The 25964-nt window shown below is 35.5% G+C and overlaps 1 protein-coding gene across 2 annotated transcripts in view; it reads left to right on the top strand.

The window, feature by feature from the left end:
* MYCBP2 (MYC binding protein 2, E3 ubiquitin protein ligase) overlaps positions 1 to 25964 on the top strand; it is a 183012-nt gene that overhangs the window by 119199 nt on the left and 37849 nt on the right. For both annotated transcript variants that reach the window (XM_021709917.1, XM_021709915.1), the window contains 10 exons: positions 2827 to 4470; positions 5377 to 5546; positions 6501 to 6745; positions 8925 to 9092; positions 13074 to 13231; positions 14295 to 14494; positions 15387 to 15536; positions 21573 to 21733; positions 22827 to 22983; positions 23175 to 23399. In XM_021709917.1, the coding sequence (XP_021565592.1) occupies positions 2827 to 4470; positions 5377 to 5546; positions 6501 to 6745; positions 8925 to 9092; positions 13074 to 13231; positions 14295 to 14494; positions 15387 to 15536; positions 21573 to 21733; positions 22827 to 22983; positions 23175 to 23399 (3278 nt within the window). The remainder of the gene's footprint in view (positions 1 to 2826; positions 4471 to 5376; positions 5547 to 6500; positions 6746 to 8924; positions 9093 to 13073; positions 13232 to 14294; positions 14495 to 15386; positions 15537 to 21572; positions 21734 to 22826; positions 22984 to 23174; positions 23400 to 25964) is intronic.

Raw genomic sequence — 25964 nt, 5'->3', positions numbered from 1 at the left:
TCACTTAACAAACTTAACATAGTCTTTTTTAAAATATATATATTTTAAAAATAAATTTTTCCAAAAAATTAATTATAATTTGAAAAATACATCTCAGAAAGAAATACTTCTGCCATTATTTATGTACTTGAACTGCAACAGATGTTTAGCTATCACCATTTACTGGTCTTAAGAAAATATTTGCCACTATTAGAAATATAAGAATGAAATATACAAATATTTATGCTTTCTAACACTCTCTGATTAACAAACTTTTTTGCTCATGTATCACAAGTGGCATTCCTGTATTTAACAGATTCCATTGTCCAACCAGCCACAGAGAATATTTCCACTATGAGGAAATACCTACCACTGTGAATGTAAAAACTGCTGAATTAGATGTAGCATCAGCCTGTATTCACCATTCCTTTGCATGCAGATGTGCAGGTCAGCCATTAGGACACATATAAAACAGGTAGTAGATAATCCTTGTTAGTAACTTTCCGTTCTGTTAGGAATTCTAAAACAAGTCCTTTTTTTTTGTAAATTAGAGAGAAAACCTCTCTCAGTTCACAAACTGATTTTTTGGAGAGACAGGTACCAACTATAAAAGATTTACTACCTATTTGTCTAGCTTCCCTATTGAGTATGGTTCAGCTTCTGAAATAAATGTGATGATAAAGGCATTAAAAATGTTTCCAACTCTTAATAGCAAAAAACTAATACTCCAAATACCACTTACTGAACATTATCATGACTAGACTGATGTCTAATGCTACCAAATACAATTTTTTATAAAATTTGCTTTATACTATTACTAGTTCAATAAGAAGAAATGGGCAACTATTTTTTTAAACTACTTTTGAACCTTCTGAGAGTACTTGTTTATCAGGATCACAGCTGTTTGCTATCTGTGTTCTCCCAAGAGAGCATCAATATCTAGAATTCCATATTTATGATTTTTTTTCACCATTTTCCTCCAAAATTTAACCTAAGCTCTTACAGCATTTGTGGCACATATATGATAAAGGAAATTCATGATAGAATTGAGACACTGAAGAGCAATATGTTTAATTTAGTTAATTTTATTTATCCAAAGAACAAGAATAATTATCCAAAGCATTGACATGTTGCAATTAAAATGAATATTTAATTCATTAGTATGTCCTAAACAGGCTACTTGCTATGCTCTATTAATTTACTATACAATTACCCAACTCACATCTAACCCTTTTACAACACTGACTACTGTCACCTCAGCCCTGGGGCCTTAGGAGCCATCATTGTAAAAAGTGAACTCTCAGAGTATCTGAAAAATTTGGAATAATAAAATTTTTTAAATGAGAGAATAGGAATTTATTACTCATTCAATAAATATTTATTGAGCACCTACTGTATACTAGGACCTATTCTAAGCAATAAATATTTATTGAGCACCTACTGTATACTAGGACCTACTGTATACTAGGACAACAATAAAAATAATAGACAAAATTACCTGCCCTTGAGGACCTTCCATGAAGATGATTCTGCAGATTCTAACAGCAATGATTTCCTGACAAGTGGAGCACTAGAATGTGAAACTAGAGTATGACTGTACACACTTAACACACACACATATGCAAGCAAAAATACATTTTCCTACATCATCCAAATTTGTTCATAGCTCTAAGAAAGAAAGAAAAGAAAGAACTAAAATTATAACCAGTTAGCAAGTTCATCTCAATTTTGTAGAAACCCTCTCTCAAAAAATGTAAATTCTTCTAGAAAGATTTATGGGCTTTCGTTTTTTCATACCACTTGAATCCCTTCAGTCAAATTGCTTTTCTCTTAGCAGCTAACCTAATATCACTTGCACTAACAGTATGAGTTTTAATTTTAAGGAGGAAAGTTAACACTGAAGTTTGTACCACTAATTTAAAACAAAAATACCCTTGGCTCTACTGCCTCAAAGGACAGTATAAAATAGTAGGAAGGAGAGACATTGAATGAAGGCCAGGATGCCAAAAACAAATGGTATCCAAGGAGAAATATCCAGTGCTTTGTCGTGAAATGGGAGACAGGCCTTCTTTTTATCCTCTTTTCTATCATTCTCCTGACCCCTTGTTTTGAGAGCTCACAATTCAGACCTGTACTACTCATTTTGAGGAACATACCATTTCTTCGGTTTTCAAGGTGACACAGGTTCTGAGTTCTAACCAGCTAAGCTTACCGAATACAACCTGTTTATAAATCGTAAAGTATCTGAATTACATGTATAGCTTTAGGGCATTTATGTGTTAATTATAAATTATTCTAATTCAATCATAAATACAGTGTTTTCTAAGCAGCTCTTTTAAGCCTAATTGTGTTTATTTTATACACTTGAAAATAAGAAATGTGTATATAAATTTAGTTTTATAATTCAAAAAAAATCTACCATTACCCTAAGGATGTGAGGTATCACTCTACTACTTCATATTTAAAATACATGTTTTCATAGCTTTTTATTCAAAAAATAGTTATGTTTTTTTTTTTTTTCTCTTTCTAGCCTCTTATTAAATTTAAATTTAAATTAGTTTTTGTCTTAGGGCTGAGGTTCAGTATCACTGATAATTCATACTGGTGCAAAGATATTATTCAGTCTGTTTGAGACTATTTTCCAGGAAAGTAGTTTTTAGTGGTAATGGCTGTATGTAAGAATTTTATGAGAAATATTTCCCCTCTTTTCCTTTATTCTTCAAGTATTTTTGTGTATGACAGGCAATATAAATTTTGAAGTTATGTTTTTGTTTCAACAATTAGTGACTAAATTGTCAGTAAATTATAATTTTATTAACAAGTTTCACTATGAAATGGGCCATACAGGTGACCGAGGAAATATCTCAACATCTTCTAGACCAGCCTCTACATCAGGAAAATCAGAACTGTCCTCTAAACACAGCAGATCACTTAAACCTGATGGACGTATGAGCCGGACTACTGCTGATCAGAAGAAACCAAGGGGTACAGAAAGTTTATCTGCTAGTGAATCCCTCATGTTAAAATCTGACGCTGCAAAGTTGAGGTCAGATTCCCATAGTAGGTCCTTGTCACCCAACCATAATACCTTGCAGACACTGAAAACTGATGGGAGAATGTCTTCTAGCTTCAGAGCAGAATCCCCAGGACCAGGTTCTCGGTCGTCATCTCCTAAGCCAAAGACTCTCCCAGCCAATAGGTCTAGCCCATCAGGTGCTAGTTCTCCACGTTCCTCCTCACCACATGATAAAAATCTACCTCAAAAAAGCACTGCTCCTGTTAAGACAAAACTTGATCCTCCTCGGGAACGTTCCAAATCAGACTCTTATACACTTGATCCAGACACCCTCCGCAAGAAGAAAATGCCCCTCACGGAACCGTTAAGGGGACGGTCAACATCACCAAAACCAAAATCAGTACCAAAGGATTCTGCAGATTCCCCTGGATCTGAAAACAGAGCTCCCTCTCCCCATGTGGTACAGGAAAATCTCCACAGTGAAGTGGTTGAAGTCTGTACCTCAAGTACTTTAAAAACAAATAGTCTAACAGATAGCACTTGTGATGAAAGCAGTGAATTTAAGAGTGTGGATGAAGGTTCAAGTAAAGTTCATTTCAGCATAGGAAAAGCACCACTGAAAGATGAACAGGAAATGAGAGCATCCCCCAAAATAAGTCGGAAATGTGCTAATAGACACACCAGGCCCAAGAAAGAAAAATCTAGTTTTCTTTTCAAAGGAGATGGATCCAAACCTTTAGAGCCAGCCAAGCAAGCCATGTCTCCTTCCGTGGCTGAATGTGCCAGAGCGGTCTTTGCCTCCTTCCTGTGGCATGAAGGTATAGTACATGATGCAATGGCTTGTTCTTCTTTCCTAAAGTTTAATCCTGAACTTTCCAAAGAACATGCTCCTATAAGAAGTAGTTTAAATAGCCAACAGCCTACAGAGGAAAAGGAAACCAAGTTAAAAAACAGACACTCATTGGAAATATCATCTGCCCTGAATATGTTTAATATTGCACCTCATGGACCAGATATATCTAAGATGGGTAGCATCAACAAAAATAAGGTGTTGTCTATGCTTAAGGAACCACCTCTGCATGAAAAATGTGAGGATGGGAAAACTGAAACCACTTTTGAAATGTCCATGCATCACACAATGAAATCTAAATCTCCTCTTCCTTTAACTTTACAACATTTGGTGGCTTTTTGGGAAGACATCTCTTTGGCTACTATCAAAGCTGCTTCCCAGAATATGATTTTTCCAAGTCCTGGTTCCTGTGCGGTACTTAAAAAGAAAGAGTGTGAGAAAGAGAATAAGAAGGCCAAAAAGGAAAAAAAGAAAAAAGAAAAGGCGGAAGTTAGGCCCAGGGGTAATTTGTTTGGAGAAATGGCCCAGCTGGCAGTAGGCGGACCAGAGAAAGATACCATCTGTGAGCTATGTGGCGAATCACATCCGTACCCAGTGACCTATCACATGAGACAAGCTCACCCAGGTAAATGATATAGTTGGATATATTTTTATATGTAATAAATACCTTTTTATTTAAGGAACTAGGTCACTTTTAACTTAGGCCATATATGAATTATGCCACAGTATAGGGAAACTGCTATGCAGAGTTTATAGTAACCTAGAATGTCATTCTAAAAGTGTATTATCAATATAGATTTTGTGGAAAGCAGGTAAAGAAATTTTAATAGTATAGTGGTCAGGCATTTAGTACTATTTCTTTTGAATGTAGCACATTTTGAAATATTGTATGTGCTACCCAAAGGTTGCCATTAAGGTGTCTCACCCAATAAAAATAATGGCATGCCCGTACACACAAGGCATATCCTTTGATTTTAGTGTTTCCCTGTTCAAATTAAATTGCAAATTAAATTGATTTATACTGATTTCTCTGGTAATTTTCCAATGGAAGTGATGTCAGTTGTTGTATCAGCAAACTGAATTTTCTGTAAATAAGGATTCCTATAACGTTGTCTGATATTCTTGGTTCACCTAATACAAATTTGGTTAAATTTTTTCTTTGTCTACATATAACACCTCAAATGTTTAATCTGTGATTCCTGAAAATGTCAATCTTTTAGAATATTTTCTACTTATTTTGCCTATTTTTATTGACATACTTAACTATAAATGTACTCATATCTATGTTTCTTTTAATAAGCCTGTATAGAAATAGAGTCCCTCTAATCTTTGGGTTCATTTAATTGATTATTTTTTGGTCAAGTAAGGTATTTTTATGATTAGTTAATAGCCTGGAAAAAAAAAATCAGATACTTGACGCAGTATTGTTCTTGCTTTGTAAAGGTAAGTCTTTCATTAGTGTATGAGTAGTAACGATCAAACTATAAGACTTTTGAATGTATTAAATATTTATTTTTTATATTGTTTCAAGGTTGTGGCCGGTATGCTGGTGGACAAGGTTACAATAGCATTGGGCATTTTTGTGGAGGATGGGCTGGTAACTGTGGTGATGGTGGCATAGGAGGAAGCACTTGGTATCTCGTGTGTGATCGCTGTAGAGAAAAATACCTTCGTGAAAAACAGGCTGCTGCAAGGGAGAAGGTATTTTTATTCTATTCTGGGCTATACAGTTAATGATAAAGAGACACCTTTAAAAATGCCTTTTTATAATCACATTATCACATCAGATAAATCTACATAGTTGATGTTAAAAATCAACTTTTATAATGGAAAAATATACAGATTTAATATTTGTACTAAGCTGTTTTTACTGTTAAAAATAAATTACATAACGGGATAATACAAGACATCTAACCCATGGTATAATTATTGACAAATATTTGTTGTGTAATTCTTTATTGTTAATTGTCTCCTACTCTCCACATACGTTCATCTTTTTCTCCTTGCCTACTCTTTCTTTACTTCCTCTTTTTCAGCTCATTTTTTCTCTATTCTTTATCTCCTTTCTCTGTCATTTATTAACTATAGTGGCACACCTAACTAAAACATTTTGCTAAACATACAACAAGATTATTCTTTTTTGTTTTTTTAAAGAATTACATTTAGATTTAACTAATTAGGCTTTAAATCTTTCCAAGGAAAGGAAAGTCCTACAGTTTGTATTCAATATAAAATAATGTTTAATAATTTTTATTAGTAAGTCAAAATACTTACCTTAAGAAATTAAGGATTTTAGGTCGGGCTCGGTGACTCAGCCTGTAATCCCAGCACTTTGGAGGCCGAGGTGAGTGGATTGCCTGAGCCCATGGATTTGAGACCCGCCCAGGCAACTTGGCGAGACCTCGCCTCTACAATAAATCAAAAACTAGCAGGGCGTGGTAGCATGCACCTGTAGTTCCGGCTACTCGGAAGGCTGAGGCGGAAGGATCGCTGGAGTCCAGTAGATTGAGGCTGCGGTGGCTGGGAGCGGCCACTGCACTCCAGTCTGGGCGACAGAGTGAGATTCCAACTCAAAAACAAAAAAAAAAAGAAAAAAAGAAATTAAAGATTTTAATATAATTGGGAAAAGGTCGCTTCAATTTATTTCTTTGTCAGGTCAAACAGTCTAGGAGAAAGCCAATGCAAGTCAAGACCCCGCGTGCCTTGCCCACCATGGAAGCTCACCAGGTGATAAAAGCCAATGCACTCTTCCTGCTGTCCCTGAGCAGTGCAGCGGAGCCAAGCATTCTGTGTTACCATCCTGCAAAGCCATTCCAGTCACAGCTGCCCAGTGTGAAAGAGGGTATTTCTGAGGATCTTCCTGTGAAAATGCCTTGTCTCTACCTGCAGACATTAGCTAGGTAATAAAACTTCATTGTTGTTTCTTCACCTCTGGGTTAACAGCTGCTGTTGATTAACTAAGATCATGGGGTAGTTCAGCAATTGCTCTGAATACCCACACTGCATTAAATATTGTATACAATAAGGAAACCTCCAGAAATTTATTTTCTGGTTTGCCTATGACTGGTTATCTATGACTAATAGAGTATACACTTTATGGTAGTAAGGATTTTAAAAACATGAAAATACTTTGTCAGTTTGCATTAGTATTAATACAAAATATTCTTAGAAAGTGAGACTGTAGCTATCTTTTGCTCTTTGGTAGGCTGACTTCAGTCTGTTTATGTGAAATTCTGATACAAAAAGAAAGTTAGTACCTGGTCCACTAATGGGGAGAGAGGGCCAGCTAGAAGCCCAAACTTTACTTGCTTGCAATCTGCTTATGTAGAAAATGCCCACTGTACCTCACAACTCTAAAATAAACAATATTTTTTTCAAGTGATGTTTCCCATAGCAGTCTTACATTGTTTTATATTACTCATTCTTTTAGCATTTAAATAAGTACCAGCTAGGTACCAGCTTTATGCTAGACCTCAGTGAATGAATGAATATTATAAAATCCTGGCTTCTGTGTATACACTGGTGAGAAGTCATGCGTATTTATGAAATGTTTAAAATGTCATGCAAGGAGTGCTATAACAGAATTGTGTATATAGGATGCTATAGACCATAAAAGATGGGGAGTACCTGAATCTTCCCAAAGAAATTAGTAAGAGCTTCCCAGAGAGCCTGATCCTTTAGCAGGGTCATAAAGAATAATAGATATCCATCAGGCAGTTGATGGGAGGAAAGTGACCCACGTGAGTGAAGACCCAAATGAAATCGTATTACATTGTTGAGGGATCACAGGCTTTTTAAAACACCAGCTACTGGAGAAATATGTGAAATGCCATTCAGAGCAGTTACCTAGGTAATACCTAGGTAATATGGGGCCCTGTAATGCATGCTGAGGTTGGAGTTTATCCCATGGGGAGAGAAAACAGTGGAAGAATTTTAAACACGGAAATACATTGAACTTTTCTGCAATTAAAAATGTCATTCTGTGGAACGAGGAAATTGGATTAAAGTACATTATTGAAGATGAAGTAAAGCCTGTCACTGGTAGACTGTTTATATTGAACTTGGATGACACAGCCTGTACTTTTACACATTATGCATTAACACTGCAAAACAACCTTTCATATGCCAAATTCAGATTTTTTTCTTGAGCTGACAAGTAAAGATTTTTAGGTATTGCCTGCTGGCATGGCTTGCCAACCCCCACAGTTTCATTTTGGAAAGGATTGTCCTCTTTGTATAGCAGAGTTGTGTGGTTTTTGAAACATTATACTATTGCAATAAAATGAATAAGAAGCAAAAATGAAAATGTGATACTAAGTACATTTGAGACAGAGGTGGAAATCATCAGGCATTCCAAATGCAACAAATCTTTAGCTTCAGTCAGGCCACTCAGTGGTCTTAGGTTAGCAACTGTTTGTTCTGGTTTGAAAAGAAAGGAATCAAATTATAAAACATGTGAAAAAGGCTAATATAGCGTTATTATAGATTTTATATTTAAATTGTAGATTTAAGTATCTTTATATATTTTAGATCTGGAGAATGGACACCCCCTAACCCACAGAATATTTCATATATCTAATATTTTCAAATATGTTCTTACCCAGAAAAGTGACTGCCTGCATTTCAGTGGTCCATGCAAGAAATAATATGAGCCTGAACCAAGGCAATGGTGATAGCAAATGAGAAAAGTGAATGGTTGTGAGAGGAAACCTAGGATCATGGACTTGGGTGATGGCAATGGTAAAGGGCTAAGCCTACTTACAACACTGGAAATATTTTAGCTTGAGCACCTGGATAGTTGATGGGATCATTCACGAAAATACAGAAAGATGGAAAAATTCTCAAAAGGAAGGAAAATTCGTTGAGTTTTGGATTTGAAATGTTTGTGGTAACTCAATTAACTTTGTATAAGATTATCAGACTTTTATTTTCATCTACCTATAGCTATGATTATTTTATTACTTAATCTCTATTATAGATTTACATGTGCTGCTTTTCCTATTACGAAGGAGATATAAAAAAATGGAGAGGATCTGTATTGCTATCATACTTTAAGTTATTGGGTTTGATTTAATGCAGGCATCATCATGAAAATTTTGTGGGCTATCAAGATGACAACCTATTCCAGGATGAAATGAGATATCTACGTTCAACATCTGTACCTGCCCCATACATATCAGTAACTCCTGATGCAAGTCCTAATGTATTTGAAGAGCCAGAAAGCAATATGAAGTCTATGCCACCAAGGTATTTTAGTTCTCTCCTCTGTTGAACAGCCAGTGTTTGGTGGAAGAAAGACTTTGAACTAGAAAAGAGTGGTCTGTAAGTTCTTTATTACATCCTTCTGTCTCAGGAAGGTCATCGAGTCAGCTTTGCTGGAGCAGTAAGAAAAAGCTTACGTGTATGAATATGGTAAGGTCCTTGATGGGAGAGACAGACTATTGGAGAGAAAAGATCGATTAATGAAGTACCGAAATATTACAGTGTATGATATTGTATTATTTACAGCTGTAGTAAGTCAGGGTAAGGAAAGATTGCTTGGAGTTTTCATGGTAGAAGTGGCACTGAAAATAGATCCTAAACTTCTTGGACTATTGCTTACAGTGCCTCCTTACTTAAGTATAGTAGTATTAGAATAAAGAGCTTGAAAATGGCATAGAACATGTTATTATAATTCACAGGAAAAGAGAGTACCATTAAAACTTTTTTGGAGGAATAGGTTGATAAAAATGCAAAGATAGTCTCACAGTGTTAATTGAGAAGCTGAACATTTAGTCAAATAAGTCAGGTATGAGGAATTGGATTATGTTGACAATAATCATGAAAAAAGATATGGCTAAAGGAGATATTTTGTAGAAATATTTTTTATTTTTTCATAAGTGATGAAGTATTTCTAAAGGATATAGACTTTTTAAAAAGAGTTACAAACCATCTTGAGACGTGTGTGTGTGTGTGTGTGTGTGTGTGTGTGTCTGTCAAAGAATATCCCCTCCAAAGTACCCAGTGTATTTTTTAAAACAGTAAAAATCAAGGAAAATGTTTATCAGCTCTAGCTACACAAGTTGCTATGAATTTTTAAAAGTGATAACCATGTAAAGAAACAGAAGATTCTGATTTACTTCTGCATTTACCCCAAAACAATATTGAGAAATCATTATCTTCCAATTTAGAGCAAGGTAAATTAAGGAGGAGGTGAGTGGAAACCCCAAGAACAGTGAAGATAGAATCCTCTTGTATAGATGTTTCTAGTATTATCACTAGAATCACAACAGAAACTGGAAATCTTCTAGGGAGTACTGTTTTTCCATAGCTGCATGCTGAAGCAGAGCAATAGTCTAAGGTTCCAGGGAGTACTACCACAGAAAGATATATACACCAGACTAGGTAGAATGATCCCTAATATGGAATATTGAATAACTTTCCCTTTATCTCTGGGAAGGGAGTAAAACATATGTCAAATATGGTGGAAAGGGACATCTGGGTAAATCCACCATACTTTATCCAAAGAAGCAGAAGAACTAAACAGAGCTACTCACTTTTAAGCATTAGCAAAATGAAAAAATATTGTCATACAAAGTGATTTGAAAAACCCAATCTGCAAGAAAACTCACCTCGTGGAAAAGAAGAGAAATCCCCTTAAGTACTCTGTGCTACTGCAAAACTTGGTAATGATATAAATTTAATAAAAGTGCAAGTATAAGACTAAGGTAAAAAAGCAGAGTGAGGTAAAGACTGAAGGACAGACTGAAGATCAAATCAATACCATTATAAAACTAATAATTTAATTAGAAATGTTTAGAACAGTACATTGAATTACTGACATAAAGAAAAGGTTTGAGATCACAGTGAGTAAGGAGAAGAAGGATAAAGAGATTATAGCAACTGAACTAAGGTAACAAATATGGAAAATGAGACAATCCAACATAAAAATAACTGATAACTGTCAGTAGAAAAACCAACAAATATATTAATTTGTTGAAAGCTATTTATTTTTTTAAATTCCCCAAATAAAAAGTACTTAATTTTCAAATTTAAAGGAAATTTTTAGAACAGGTAACTATAAGAAACATTTTAAGTTTTGAAAATCCAAGGGAAAAAAAAGAATTTTTCAAGTATGGGAGCAGAGAAGAAAAATGTCTTGCAAAAGGAACATTAGACTGATTCAAGCTCTGTATAGCAACTTTGAACAAAAGAAAAAAAGGAAAGAAAGAAACAATGTCTCTTAAAGCTCCAAAAGTAAGAAAATATTACCTTAGAAGTTTTACCCAATATTGGTCAGACATACTCAAATGTAAAAGATCTTGAAAACATTAGCACATGTGTGCCCATGTTGTAATTTTTTAAAAACAGCACTGCTCCTCTGCAAAATCCATAACTAATTATGTGTTAATCAAATGAAGCAAATGAGAGACCAAGGCAGGAGATTCACTGGAGTCCAGGAGTTCGAGATGAGCCTGAACAACGTAGCAAGATTCTGTCTCTACAAGAAATTCTTTAAAATTTACCCAGGCATGGTGGTGTACACCTGTAGCCCTAGCTACTTCAGAGGCTGAGGTGAGAGGATCACTTGAGCCCAGGAATTCCAGGCTAAGGTGTGTTATAATCACGCTACTGGACCCCAGCCTGGATGACAAAGCAAGATTTTGTCTCTTAAAAAAATAGTTGGGACCGGACTCAGTGGCCTTAACCTGTAATCCCAGCACTTTGGGAGGCTGAGGTAAGTGGATTGCTTAAGCCCGCTGGTTCGAGACCAGCCTGGGCAACTTGGCGAGACTTCATCTCTACAATAAATCAAAAATTAGCCAGGTGTGGTAGCATGTGCCTGTAGTTCCAGCTACTTGGAAGACTGAGACAGAAACATCGCTAGAGCCCAGCAGGTAGAAGTTGGAATGACCATGAGCGTGCCACTGCACTGCAGCCTGGGCAACAGAGTGAGACTCCAACTCAAAAAAAGAAAAAAAAAAAAAGTTGAGGGAAGGAATAATGAATTCATCAAATCAGTGGTTCTCAACTGGTGTGGTAATTTTTGCCTTCTCAGTAACATCTGGCAATGTTTGTAAACATTTTTTTTTGTCACAACTGGGCGTGTTCAACAGGCATCCTAGTGGGTAGAGGCCAGAAGTGTTGCTAAACATCTTACAGTGCACAACATAGCCCCAACAACAAGGAATTACACAGCCCAGTGTAGCCAAGGTTGAGTTAATGATGGTTATTGTTGCTTCCTCCTTTGGATTTTCTTATGCTGCTTGAATTTTTTCATAAACATTATTTTTATAAGAACAAATCAATTTTTCAAAATTGTGTGATGATTTCTTATGCTAGAAACTTCCTCAGAAAGCAAAACAAATGTCTGTACTTTATAATAACACTGTATATCAAGCGAATTAGGTTATTGTGTCCCTATATTTTAGACATTCTGTAACCAAACAGCCCAAACTGACATCCAGACACACTTACCCAGTCAGTTATGCACAGCATTTATAGTCCGTTCAAATGGGAATGAGCAGAAGCTTGAGAGGTGGTTAGTCAAGGAATCACCCAGGGAGCTAGCAACTTACCAGAAAATATACACGTTTTACTGAGGGCCATAGGATTTCAAAGCTGGCTTGAATGATGGAAAAAAACTCCAGAACAAGGTGAGCAAAAACTGGGATTGAGACAACAGAAAAAAAAAAAACTCATGAAAAGAATAATTTGTAAATGTGCCTTAGAGAAATAAAAAAGGGAAAGTAGATTTTTTTATAAACTGTCTCAATAAAGGAAGTTATATATCATCTTAATAACTTTTCAAGTGCTTTTTAATGTTGCTATAAAAATAAACCAATTTCACTTTCTATTTTACTAGGTTTTCACATGTACATATCTACTTTCTTTCTACTTGGTATACTTATGATTATATCTGCCTGTTTTTCATGAATATGATAGATATATGAGTTCCACCCTAGTGCTCTTTATTCCAAAGGGAGCTTTGAGACCTTTTCTTCTTTTTCATTTAAAACACAAAGATTTAAGAAAACTACAACTTTGAAGATACAGTTCTGAAATTAATAAAAATGCTACTGCATTTAAAAGATCAAATTATAATTTAAAGAGATTGAAAGTTGGTTTTTAGTATATTTCTCCACATGAAATATAGATATGCAGGTTTGCCTACACCATTATAAGTAAAGTTACTTTTCATTCACTTTTTTTCTCAAGTTTTTCTTTATCGTCTTATTCTACCTACAGTTTGGAAACCAGTCCCATAACTGACACTGACCTTGCAAAGAGAACTGTCTTCCAAAGATCATACTCAGTTGTTGCTTCTGAATATGATAAACAACACTCCATTTTACCCGCAAGAGTTAAAGCCATTCCTAGAAGAAGAGTTAACAGTGGAGATACTGGTAAGTATAAAAAGAAAAGTGAAGATTGGGTGACCTAACTGCTGAAAATGAAAAAGAAAATGGTTTTATTAGCAGACAATTTTTTTTAATTTAATTTTTTAAGGGAAAGTTATAGAATTATTCCTAATTTGTGATAGAAATTCTTTCTATGTGGCACAACTATAAATGTGCCTCCCTAAATTTTCCATCTCAGTTGAAGAGATATCCAGAGATCATTCAGAGATTGTTCAGGAATAAATTGTCTTTTACATTCTTTCTTGTTAAATATCTAAACCGAATATTGCTACCATTATCTCTTCCACTAAACTTCATGGACCAACAGTTCCAATGATATACACATTCACGGTTATTGTCCCGCTCAAATAGAAGCTTATAACTCTTACAGCTACCATCAGTAGCTGATGAGTAGATTACAATTCTGAGTAGATATAAAACTTTAGGGATATGAATAGCTTTTAATGAATAAAAAAAAGTTATTTGGACCATTTGGTATCAACAGCCCAAAACTGGTATTGGGGATTCTACTGCAAGAATAATAAAAGAAACTCAAGAAGAAAAGATAGTATGGTGATGATTTATCACCATATTATTATATTATAAGCAGATGTTTACATATCTTATTATCAGAGATCTTCAAGGAAAGTATTATTGGAAATTGCTTAGCAATCTATAGTTTCATTCAACAAATAATTTTGAGCTCTTATCAAGACACTTTTCATATAAAGCTATCTTTTAGAAAATGATAGTGATAAGATATAGATTTCATTTAGAGAGAATATAAATTAATTAGCTTTTAGAGTGTTTTAGAAAGCATGAACTTTGGATTCAGCCCTAGATTCAAAAACCACCTCTACAACTGAATGACTGTATGACTTTTGTAAGATATTTAATCTTTTTGAGCTTTGGTTTCTTCCTTGGTAAAGTTGAAATCATTATGATTTTTGTCATGGGCCAAAAACAAGCAACAACAACAAAGCCTCTTATAAATATACTAGATATTATTTTTGATGTTATCTTAAATATATGTGTACTGCCTAAGAAAATTAAAATTTTTTTTTAACAGAGGTTGGATCTTCCCTATTGAGACATCCATCTCCTGAACTTTCTCGGCTAATCTCAGCCCACAGCTCTCTTTCTAAAGGAGAACGAAATTTCCAGTGGCCGGTTTTAGCTTTTGTTATACAACATCATGATCTAGAAGGGCTTGAAATAGCAATGAAACAAGCCTTAAGAAAATCTGCTTGTCGAGTTTTTGCTATGGAGGTATGAATACTTTAGTAGAGTTACTGATTTATTGATCATACAGATTATGTGGTGATTCTGTTTCATGTGGTGATCTTACAAATCAGGTGGTGATGCAACTTTTTATCAACAGAAATTGTATCAAATTAAAAGATATTAACCAATAAAAAGTATCAAGGGTTCATATCAAAATTAAACTCTAAAGTTTATGAATATAGATGAATTTAGAATTTCATATTCAAGCACTCTAAAAAAACTTATTTCTGCATTGCTTGATTATTTGAATCCTGATATTATCTTTTTCTAAAAGCTTTTTGTATTTAGAATGTCATTTTATTAGAATGAAATAAAATAACCATGCAAAGAAGTTAAGAAGTAGATCCTTTGAATTATACATTTACCAGTAATAACATTCCTGGCCTCTAGTCTCTGGAAATGGTAGGATTGCTGTATATCACAGCCCTTTATATAGTAAATCTTTATTCTTTATCTTGACTATGATAGATAACCTGCCACTTCATTGTTAAGAATGTTATAAATATATTCAAGTAAAAGGTTGCTGTGTAGAGCTTCAGATATATTCTGTGCTCATCCTAAATGCAAACTGGAAAAAAGTGCTTGAATAAATTTAATATTAAGAAGAATTTTGGAAAGAAAGTAGTTAGAAAAGCTATTTCGGTTTAGTATTTTATAAATATTGTTTTCCCCACTATGTTTTTGAAAAAATTAAGACAAAAATTATTAAGTATTTCAAGTTCAGTGTGCTTGCAGTGACATGAAGATCAGATTGCCTAGTATCTTTTGCAACAGTTAGTCTATGGAGGTAATTTATTTGTGAGCAAGAAAAGCCTTAAATTTTTGAATTGTACAGTTTTTTTTTTATTTTGGACTCCTTTAACCATCATTTATTTAGGCTTTCAACTGGCTTCTGTGTAATGTCATCCAAACCACTTCTCTCCATGATATTTTGTGGCATTTTGTGGCATCACTGACTCCTGCTCCAGTGGAACCAGAGGAAGAAGATGATGAAGAAAATAAAATAAACAAAGAAAATGTGGAACAGGTGAGTGAGAATTTTGTTTTACTTGTCCATATTTTTATAGAAGCTGGGTAGTACTCCTTCAGATAGTACAATAATTTGCATAAAATTGCATCAAATCATTCACAGATCTAACTTGAAAGCCGGGAGGACATTTCAGTGCTATGGACAAAGTATTAACTATATACTTTGTGAAAGTTTTATCTCTAACAGAGATGCTTACAGTCACATCTGGTTTCTCATTAAACACCATGTCATAAAGCAATCAACTAGAAGATATACACTATTACATATATCTATATATATATCTATAATATATGATAGATAAACAGAGCAACATTATGTAGAGCATCAATCTCATTTACAACATTGCTATAAGATACTAGATGGCAAAAATGACACTATTTAGGGACATGAAATTTAGAAGTGCATGTTGGACTGGAAGGGACCTAGATTTTATGGGAGGCAGCCTGTATAATGGAAAAAGCACTGAACTGGGACACAGAAGCCTGAGTTCCAGCCGCATTTCTACCCCTTGTGCAGTTGTAACACTTGTGGGCCTCAATTTCCATTAACTGTAACGTGAAACACTAATGTAGGTGACGTTCAACTTACTCTCAAGCATTCTAAAATTATATAAATGACATTTTATGATTAATTTCCACATATACCAAACACCATTATCATAGTTAATGTCTTTTTCTTTCTCGTTCTCATTCTTTTTCAGAGGTGGGGTTACTTTGTTGCCCAGGCTGGAGAGATGTGATCATAGCTCACTGTAGCCTTGAATTCCTGGGCTCAGGCAACTCTCCCACCTCAGTCTCCCCAGTAACTTGGGACTACAAACATGTGCCCAACTAATTTTTATATTTTTTATAGAAACAGAGTCTTGCTATGTTGCCCAGGGCTCGTCTTGAACTCCTGGCCCCAAGTGATCCTCCCACCTTTGCCTTCCAAAGTGCTGGGATTATAGGCGTGAGCCACCACACTTGGCCTTAGTCAAAATTCTTAAAACTCACAAGGAAACAAGATACCATGAGCAAGAACTAACAAAAACAGCAGCAGAAAATAGACCCTCAATAGTTTTCAGTGTGTACAATTATCTGAGTATACATAGAACAGCTGTGTTTAATATGGTTTTTAAAAAAGGGAAGCTTTAAAATATAAACTTGTAAGAAGAAATATAAAGAATGACAAATTTGAAAAAGAACTAAATAAAACATGTAAAATTATATATTATTATAATTAATGCTTAAAAAATGAAAAACATCAGTTTGAGATTTTACAGCATGTTAATGAAGAAATTGGTTAAATATAAGAAGACTGCAGAAATCATTTAGAATGCAACACAGAAAAACAAATAAATAAAAGGTAAGTTTTTAAGAATAATGCAGGATAAAATAAAGTGTAACCTCTAATTGGCATCTCAGAAGGAGAAGATAGAATGGATGAGAGGCAAGAGTTTGAAGAGTTAATACTTGAGAATTTCCCAGAATCAATGACAGATAACAACCCACTGAGTCAAGAAGCATAGTGCACCCCAAGTAGAATAAATAAAATAGTGGACAAATCATAGTGACTTAAACCACAAAAACAAAGGAAATATTGTAAGCTGCCACAGGGAAAAAGTATATTAGTTTTCAAAGGAGGGGAATGAGAAAAACAGCTTAATTTTCAACAGTAACATTACAAGTGAAAAGACTGATTTTTTTTTAAGACTGTCAATTGTTATTTTCAGTGTGCTAAGAGAATAATTATTTACCCAGTGATGAGTCTTTGAAGAACAAGTACAAAACAAAGACATTTTCATAATAAAAATGGAGAAAGATAGCCACAAATAGAGTGTCACCAAAGGGAATTCTAGTGTACTTTAAGTACAACAGATGATCTTAGATGTAAGATCTAAGAAGCAAGAAGCAATGAAAAGAAAAGAAAATTAAACATATGAGTGCATCTTAAAAACATTGTGTAAAAATGGTGTATTGTGGTAATCTACAAAATGATAAAAGATTAATTCTGGATATGCATATACCTAGTAATATAACCTTAAGAATAGTAAGTAATAATCGACAGACTACAAGGTAAAAATAGAACAGTCTGTAATTACACAATGAGATTGTCAGATGCCTGTAACAGCTTTTTGTTCCTGCATAACAAACCACCCCACAACTCACTGTATTAAAACAGTTGTTTGTTTGCTCACAGCATATGGGTTGGCAATTGAGGTAGGTTCAACTGAGAGGAATGGCTCATTTCCGTTTTAGAAACACAGTGTGCCTCAAGTGGCACTCTCTGAGATCTTACATCCTCCAGATGACTGGCCTGGGTTTGTTCCCATGCCAACAGCATCCAAGAAAGTAAGCCCAGAAGCTACAAAGCCAAAAGGGCCTAGGCTAAACTCACATACCATGCCTCTGCCACTTTCTGTTACCCACTGAAGTTCATAAGGCTGGCCACATTCAAGAACTGGAGAAATAAACTCTACCTCTTGATGGGAAAAACCAAAAAGAATTTGATCATTTTGTGCAGAGTACTACAGTACTCTTAATACTGGATAGGTCAGACAGACACAAGAGTCAGAAGGTAAATTGATTTGAATTGACAGTTTTGATTTAATAGACTATACAAAACACTGCATCCAGTCATTCACAAAGAGAAGCAAAGTGCCTTACAAGTAAGGACACTACCATATATCATGGGCAAAACTAAAGTAACCCCAGCCTAACAAAATTGAATGCCAAGCTTGACAGAATCTAGGTGGCCTGTTATCTCCCTGTAAGAACAAAACTCAACATTCTTTGGAAGATACTTTAAACCAGACCCTGTATGATGCATAATCCATAGACATGCAATGAAGGAGGCAAAAAGTAACCATCTTGTACTTAGCTCTTTGACACAGTTCAAAAAGTTTGATAAGCTTACCTTGGGAGCAGCCTGGAAAAATAAGCACACTCATTCTTTGCTGTGATGTAGTAACTTCTTAGAGAACGGTTTGGCAAGATCTATCAAAATCCACATTAAAAATAATTCAGCAATTTTATTTTTATGAATTTCTTCTTATCACATATGCATATCTGAAACAACAAATATGTAAGTTGACTCATTACAGAATTTTTTTTGTTTTTTAGAGACAGGGTCTCACTCTGTTGCCCAGGCTAGAGTGCACACTGTAGCCTCAAACTCCTGAACTCAAGCAATCTTCCTGCCTTGGCCTCCCTCCTGAGTACCTAAGACTGCAGGCACTTGCCACCATGCCTAGCTAATTTTTTAAAAGTGTTTTTGGACAAATGGGGTCTAACTATGTTGCCCAAGCAGGTCTTGCACTTCCGAGCTCAAGTAGTCCTCCTTCCTCAGTTTCCCAAAGTGCTGAGATCACAGACATGAGCTACTACTGCACTCATCCTTCATTATACAGTTTTTTACAAAAACTAAATATTGAAAATAACCTAAATGACTGTTCTCAAGTGGACTGATGAAGTAAACTGGTATTTTCCTTTATCAGAATACCATGCAGAAGGATAATATATGTTACACACATATCTAATAAGTAATGATCTGAAAGATAAATTCGTATTTGTAAAAAAAAAGAAGAAGAAGAAAGTATAGATCAGTGTTCTTAGAGTGCTACCATTTGTATAAATGAATAATATTTATAGACCTTCCAAGAAATTGATAATGGAAAGTGCCAGTGAGAAGGGCATTCAGGTGGTTGGGATATGGGGACAAGGAGACTTAACTTTTTATGGTATTTTAAAATACCTTTTGAATATTTTATTATGATATATGTTATTACCTACTCAAAATAATAAAATTTTTATTTTATTTTATTTTATTTTTTGAGTTGGGAGACAGAGTCTTACTCTGTCACCTAGGCTGGAGGACATTGAGAGGCACCCACGACTCACCTCAGCCTTGACCTCCTGGGCTTGAGTGATCTTCCCACCTTAGCCTCCTGAGCAGTTGGTAATACAGTCACACACCACCACATGTGACTAACTTTTTGATTTTTGACTAGATATGGTCTTGCTATGTTTCCCAGGCAGGTCTCCTACTTCTGTGCTCAAGCAGTCCTCCCACCTGTACCTCCCAGAGTGTTAGGATTACAGACGTGAGCCACAGTGCCCAGCCTGAAAAGAATAAACTTTTTAAAATGAGAACTCGAATGTGAAATTTGAATCATGGCAGGCATTCTGTAATAGTGTCCGCTTTTGTTATTAAGCAAATCAAGTCTTAGAAACTTTGTGCAGAATTATTGGAAATAACTAAAATAAGTAATCATTGCCTTACTAAGGGCTTTTAATGATCTACTATGATATAACCATGGCATATCTTTCCTTATAAAAGTAAGTGCTTTAGTAGAAATATTTCTTTGAATCACAAAGGAAAAAAGAGATTAGATCAGTGAAGCAAGTTATTCTCACGTACATACCACAGGATAGATTTTGACTGTGGTTTGCTCAAGAGTCCCCAAATGGAGGAAATATGACTGAGGTGTAGATGTGAATTCTAGAAATGTATATCATCTGATTGAGAACTTGTTTAATGGAAAGAAGGCATATTTTTCAAGTTGCTTGATTGGACCCAGAAATGTCAATGTTAAAATCTAAGCAAGACTTTAAAAAAAAAAAAAAAATCATTGAGTGGTAATATTTTCCAAAATCATCAAAAAAAGAAGAAGAAGTCCAGTACTTATTAAAACAAGAAAAAACATGGTAGTTTATAGGCCAGTTCTGACCCTCAGACATTTTTGATTTGCACAGTGTTTAAAAAAAATAACAGCCAGCATTTTAAAATGGAAGTGCTTTACTTCCACCATACAAATTAGCTAATAAATTTGCTGTTACTTTCTGCCTTAGAAAGATACACTAGTGTATGAACACCCTCTCTTAGATATAGTGATCTGGCGAGACCTGGGCCAAAATTCCTGTGTGGTAATGACTGACTTGAGAGAGAGGAGCTCTGTAGTCTGAGTCTGCTTGCAGATGGGCCGCGGCCCCCCTCAAGATGTGCACTGCTCTCCACTGCACTGGACTCCATGGTGTACCCGCTTAGCTTCTGTAGGTGGTGCTCTTGTGACCTCTGCTTTAAAGCATACCTGCTTAGTGCTCTCTGAGGCACCAGTTTTAACCAATCAGTTGATTTCAATCAGTTTATGTAAAATAAGTCTTTCTTTGAGAGAGTGAAGTACTCCGTTTTCTATTATAAATATTATTCTGTAGGTAATGTTTTTAATAGGGCCATTTTTTTAACAGACTGAGGATTTGAATGAGGAACACCTTATTCAAGAGAACCCCTGCTTCTCTTTCCAAGCTGTGGTCCATCTATCTAAAGAGAGGAGCTGTTTCCTCTAATTCACTTAAAAATGCTATATGTGACCAGGCTCAGTGGCTCAGCCTGTAATCCCAGCACTTTGGGTGGCCAGGGCGAGTGGATTGCCTGAGCCCGCAGGTTCGAGACCAGCCTGGGCAACTTGGTGAGACCTCGTCTCTACAATAAATTTAAAAATTAGCTTGGCATGGTAGCACGCGTCTGTAGTTCTGGTTACTTAGAAGGCTGAGGCAGAAGGGTTGCCAGAGCCCAGCAGGTCGATGCTGGGGTGGCCATGAGTGTGCCACTGCTATATGTAGTAGTGGTGACCCCAACTTCCAAAGACATCTTTTTAAAAATATATAAATATACACACAAAACATACCCTCAAATATGCTTATGTACACATGTACATGTATATTCACATGTATGCACATACTGTACATGTGTACACACACAGATTTACCCTACCAGTAGATTTGTGAGTACACTGGAGTTGATATATGTATATGGTATTCATTTGCTTCCTAATTTTATTTTTGAGTAGGCTTATCACTTTTTCTCTAAAAATCATGCAAATATAACTAACTTTACTTACTATACGTTCTGAATATGGTTTGGTTTTGTTGTTTACATTTCTGCTACACAGGTATCTTTAAAGTGTACGTAATACCTTTAATTATATGTGATATCCTTTTGTGAGGAAAGTTCCTTCCAGCACACACACTGATAAATTTGCTTTCTGTTTCTTAGGAGAAGGATACAAGAGTATGTGAACATCCACTCTCAGACATCGTCATTGCAGGGGAAGCCGCTCATCCTTTACCACACACGTTTCACCGCTTACTTCAGACCATCTCTGACCTTATGATGTCACTCCCCAGTGGCAGTTCATTACAGCAAATGGCTCTGAGGTAATTTTGTATCGAAGTATTCCAGGTACACTGGAGAAGAGACTTTATGGAGTATACAAAGTATGAAATGCTTAAAAAACCCCTTTAAATAGTAAGATAGAATCCCTACATTGTATAAATGGTGCTTCCCTTCCTACTGTCAGAATTTAGAGTTGTCCTTCCTCTTGGCTCACATCTATTTGCCCTGTAAAATGTGGATAATATACCTCTTAGTACTTTAAGGGTCTCCCTCACTTTCTCCTCCCTCCTACCTCAGATCTTTTAAATGTCCCAAAAAGAGGGAAAATGAAATTTCAAAAGCAAAAACCGAAATAGCGTCTTGACTTGAAAAGAGTCTTAAGAACAATAGAGCCTAGTTAGAGCCAATCCTAAAACTACCTTAAGGAGCATCACATAATTTTAAGTTGTAATCTGTTAAAAATTTAGCATTGTGAATCTTTTTTTTTCTTATTTAATTACATTTATTGTCTTGCGAATGTTGAACCAGCAGCATTGTGAATCTTGATATTTGATTCACATATTGGACTACAGATATAAATAAATTCTTCATTGATTTATATAAGGAATGGGTTCATGGGATGATTATATTTTCCATATTCCTAATGGTAAGAACAGTGAAAGGGAAATTATATTTTTTTGTTTTCTTCAAGGTTTTTGAAGTACAAGATATATTATATCCTGACAAATTAGTATGGAATTATAAGACTAATAAATTTGAGAGGCTGTTATATTTGGTGTAACACTTGTCTGCACAACAGATTTCATTACCTTTTTTGTGTCCATAACTTTGATCTTCATGTGTCTAATTTTTCTATATTTAAAATGGGTGAACTTTCCTTAGAACTTACATTGCTCCAAAGAAATTATTTTTATTTCTCTAAACAAAAACAAAAAACAGTAGCAATGATTTTGTTCCCTGAATTTTTCAAGTTTCTGTATTTTACAAGAGCATTAAGATTTCTTGAGATATTAGCTACAGAGTGCTCTTCCAGGAGTTCCTTAGATATTCCTTAGATATTCCTTAGATATTCCTTAGATGTTCCTTAGATATTCCTTAGATATTTCGTATGTCGCTTACATATTGCCTTTTTAGATGCTGGAGTCTGAAATTCAAGCAATCTGATCACCAATTCCTTCATCAGAGCAACGTCTTTCATCACATTAACAATATTTTATCAAAATCAGACGATGGTGATAGTGAAGAGAGTTTTAGCATCAGTATTCAGTCTGGCTTTGAAGCAATGAGTCAGGTCAGTCATTTAATAGTTAATGTCCTGGTTGTCTTGTCAGTTAATAGTCAACAATGTATTAGAGGAGGAACTATAAGTTACTCATAAACAGTTTGATTCTGTTTAACGTTATGTTGTGTCTCGTGTGTTTGTTTTATCATATGTGAGACTGCCCTTTGAGTATTATAAGTACTTATATTTGTTTCTGATAGGAATTATGCATAGTAATGTGTTTAAAGGACTTAACCAGCATTGTTGACATAAAAACTTCAAGCCGACCTGCTATGATTGGCAGTTTGACAGATGGCTCCACAGAAACCTTTTGGGAATCAGGAGATGAAGATAAAAACAAAACTAAGAGCATCACCATCAACTGTGTGAAAGGAATCAATGCCCGCTATGTATCTGTTCACGTGGACAATTCCCGCGATCTTGGGGTAACAAAGGAAACTTAATTTATTGCTCATTAGTTCTTTTTAGACCTTTAGGATTCATGCACTCTCATTTTGAATTTAACAAAAAGATTTATCACCTGGGAACTTCGCCAGACATCATTCTTATATTCTCCAAATAAATCTTGAATCTAAAAACAGGTTAATATGATTGGGAACACTATGGAATACCAATTCTGAAAAGAGTTCTCTTTATAAATATATACCATGGCCACAGCTAGACAAAACAAAAGTCTGTATAATTTTCTTCTTCTATGCTCTTATTTAAGCTTTTCCCTTGGCCTGGAAATCTTCCCCTTAAACTCTGCTTATCAGATTTCCTCAAGGTCATTGAGACTTAGCAGATAAATTTTCTCTTAGTAACTCCTCTATAAAAATCACTTTCACTGCACTGGGTTCTTTTTCATATTACTCAGATGACACTTAATATACTTTAACTTGCAATTGAAAAACTTCTGGACTAACCCAAATAATTGTAGTTTATTTTCTACCTAACCTAGACTGTCTACATGTCTCAACTGAATTAAGTACTCTTTTATAAAAGGCACTATCAAAGGAAGAGGAGTCCTATTTATTTGAGTGTTAAGAACCACGCAAGAAATAGCACCAGCTGCCAAACTGCCTTTCTTCTGCCCTCATTCCTGGAGAAAGATACTTAGCATTTTTTAACTCAGACCAATGTGGCTTGCTAGCAGATAGCATTGGTGCATCCCCTTGAAACATTGTCTAGCTGCCCTGTGCCATTTGCATATTTCCTTTCTCAGGAAGAGCCAAACTGGTGGAACTAGGTCTCAGAGAGCCTAAATATAAAGCCAACTGCAAGTCCAGTCTGCAATCAGAGCGTTCCATGTAATCCACAGCAACCCTCAACTTCTGTACATCAGTGCAGGTTCAGTTCTTCCCTGGTGTTGAATAAGAAAAAGGAACTTAGCTAATATATTATCAGCTTATTACCATTTCAGGCTCAATCATTTCAATTTGTACAACTACTCTTTTTTTTTCTTTTGAAGATAGGATCTTGCTCTGTTACCCAGGCTAGAGTGCATAGCTCTCTGTAGCCTCGAATTCCTCAATCCTCTTACCTCAGCCTCCTAAGTAGCTGAGACTACAAGGGCATGTCACCACACCCGACTAATTTTTAAACTTTTGTAGAGATGGGAAGGGTCTTACCATGTTGCCCAGACTAATCTTGTACTTTTAGGCTCCAGCAATCCTCCTGCCTCAGCCTCGCAGAGTGCTGGGATTGGATTACAGGCATGAGCCACTGCCCCTGACAACAACTACTTTACCTTACTAGAAAGTCAAGTGAAATAAATAGAAACATTTTTTCTGACCAGAACTCACTGCTCCGTACAAAGTTGTCTTTGACTCATGGTACATTTTAAGTCAGGACATACTTTCCCTCAGAACAGTAATTACAATCAATTTGACATTTTTGTCTTTTCCAAGAGAGAGTTATAACAATATTCATTTTTTTAAAACTCAGTGTATAAGCTGACATATACTTTCCCTTTTAAAGATTTCCTCTGATACTGGTTGAGCATCCCAAATCCAAAATTCTAAATCCGTAATCTCAAAAATGTAAAACTTTTCAGCACCAACATGATGTTCAGTGAAACATTTCAGAGTTCAGATTTTTGGATTTGGGATGCTCAGCCAGTAAGAATAATGCGAGTACAGTATTCTAAAATTCTGAAAAATCTGAAATCCAAAATACTCTAGTCCCAAGCATTTCAGATAGATAAGGTATCCCCTTCCTCTCTCCCTCTTCCCCTCCCTCTCTCCCTCCCTCCCTCCCTCCTTCCCTCTCTCCCCCTCTCTCCTCCATATATATGGAGAAATATATATATACATATATATATATGTGCATGGATTTGAATTGCATCAGTCTATAGAACTCATAATAGCACTCCAAGGAATTAATATATTCTTTGATGTGCTTTGCATAAAACTTACTCAACCTTAAGATTTTTGACACTACCAGCATGCTTCTTTTTCAGTTGAACTTCTACTGTTTGACATTTATTTTGTGTTAATGTTGCTTTCCCTAGTTTGGCAAGTATCTTGGGAGACAGGACCCCTTGTTTTCATGTATTCTGCTCCATGTCTGTAAGACAATCTGAATACATTTGCTACTTTCCTTCTTTCTACGTCCAAAAGTAATTGAAAGACAGATATAAGTGACAAGCAGAGTTGTTAAAAAGGCTTCATGCAGCCAGGTGCGGTGGCTCACACTTGTAATCCCAGCGTTTGGGAGGCGGCACTGAGAGGATTGCCTGATCTCAGGGTTTGAGACCAACCTGAGCAACATGGCGAGACCTCATCTCTCCAATAAATCAAAAAATTAGCCAGGCATGGTGGCACGTGCCTGTGGTTCCAACTACTTGGAAGTCTGAGGCAGAAGGATCACCTGAACCCAGCGGGTCGAGGTTGTGGTGTCCAGGAGCATGCCACTACACTCCAGCTTGGGAGACAGTGAGACTCCAACTTTAAAAAAAAAAAGACTTCATGCAGATAGAGATAAAATTTGAATATTTAGACTTTGGCATT

Source organism: Carlito syrichta, unplaced genomic scaffold, assembly GCF_000164805.1.
Source record: "Carlito syrichta isolate Samal-C Ts95f unplaced genomic scaffold, Tarsius_syrichta-2.0.1 Scaffold287711, whole genome shotgun sequence".
NCBI lineage: Eukaryota > Metazoa > Chordata > Mammalia > Primates > Tarsiidae > Carlito > Carlito syrichta.
This window is presented reverse-complemented; position numbering and strand designations above follow the sequence as displayed.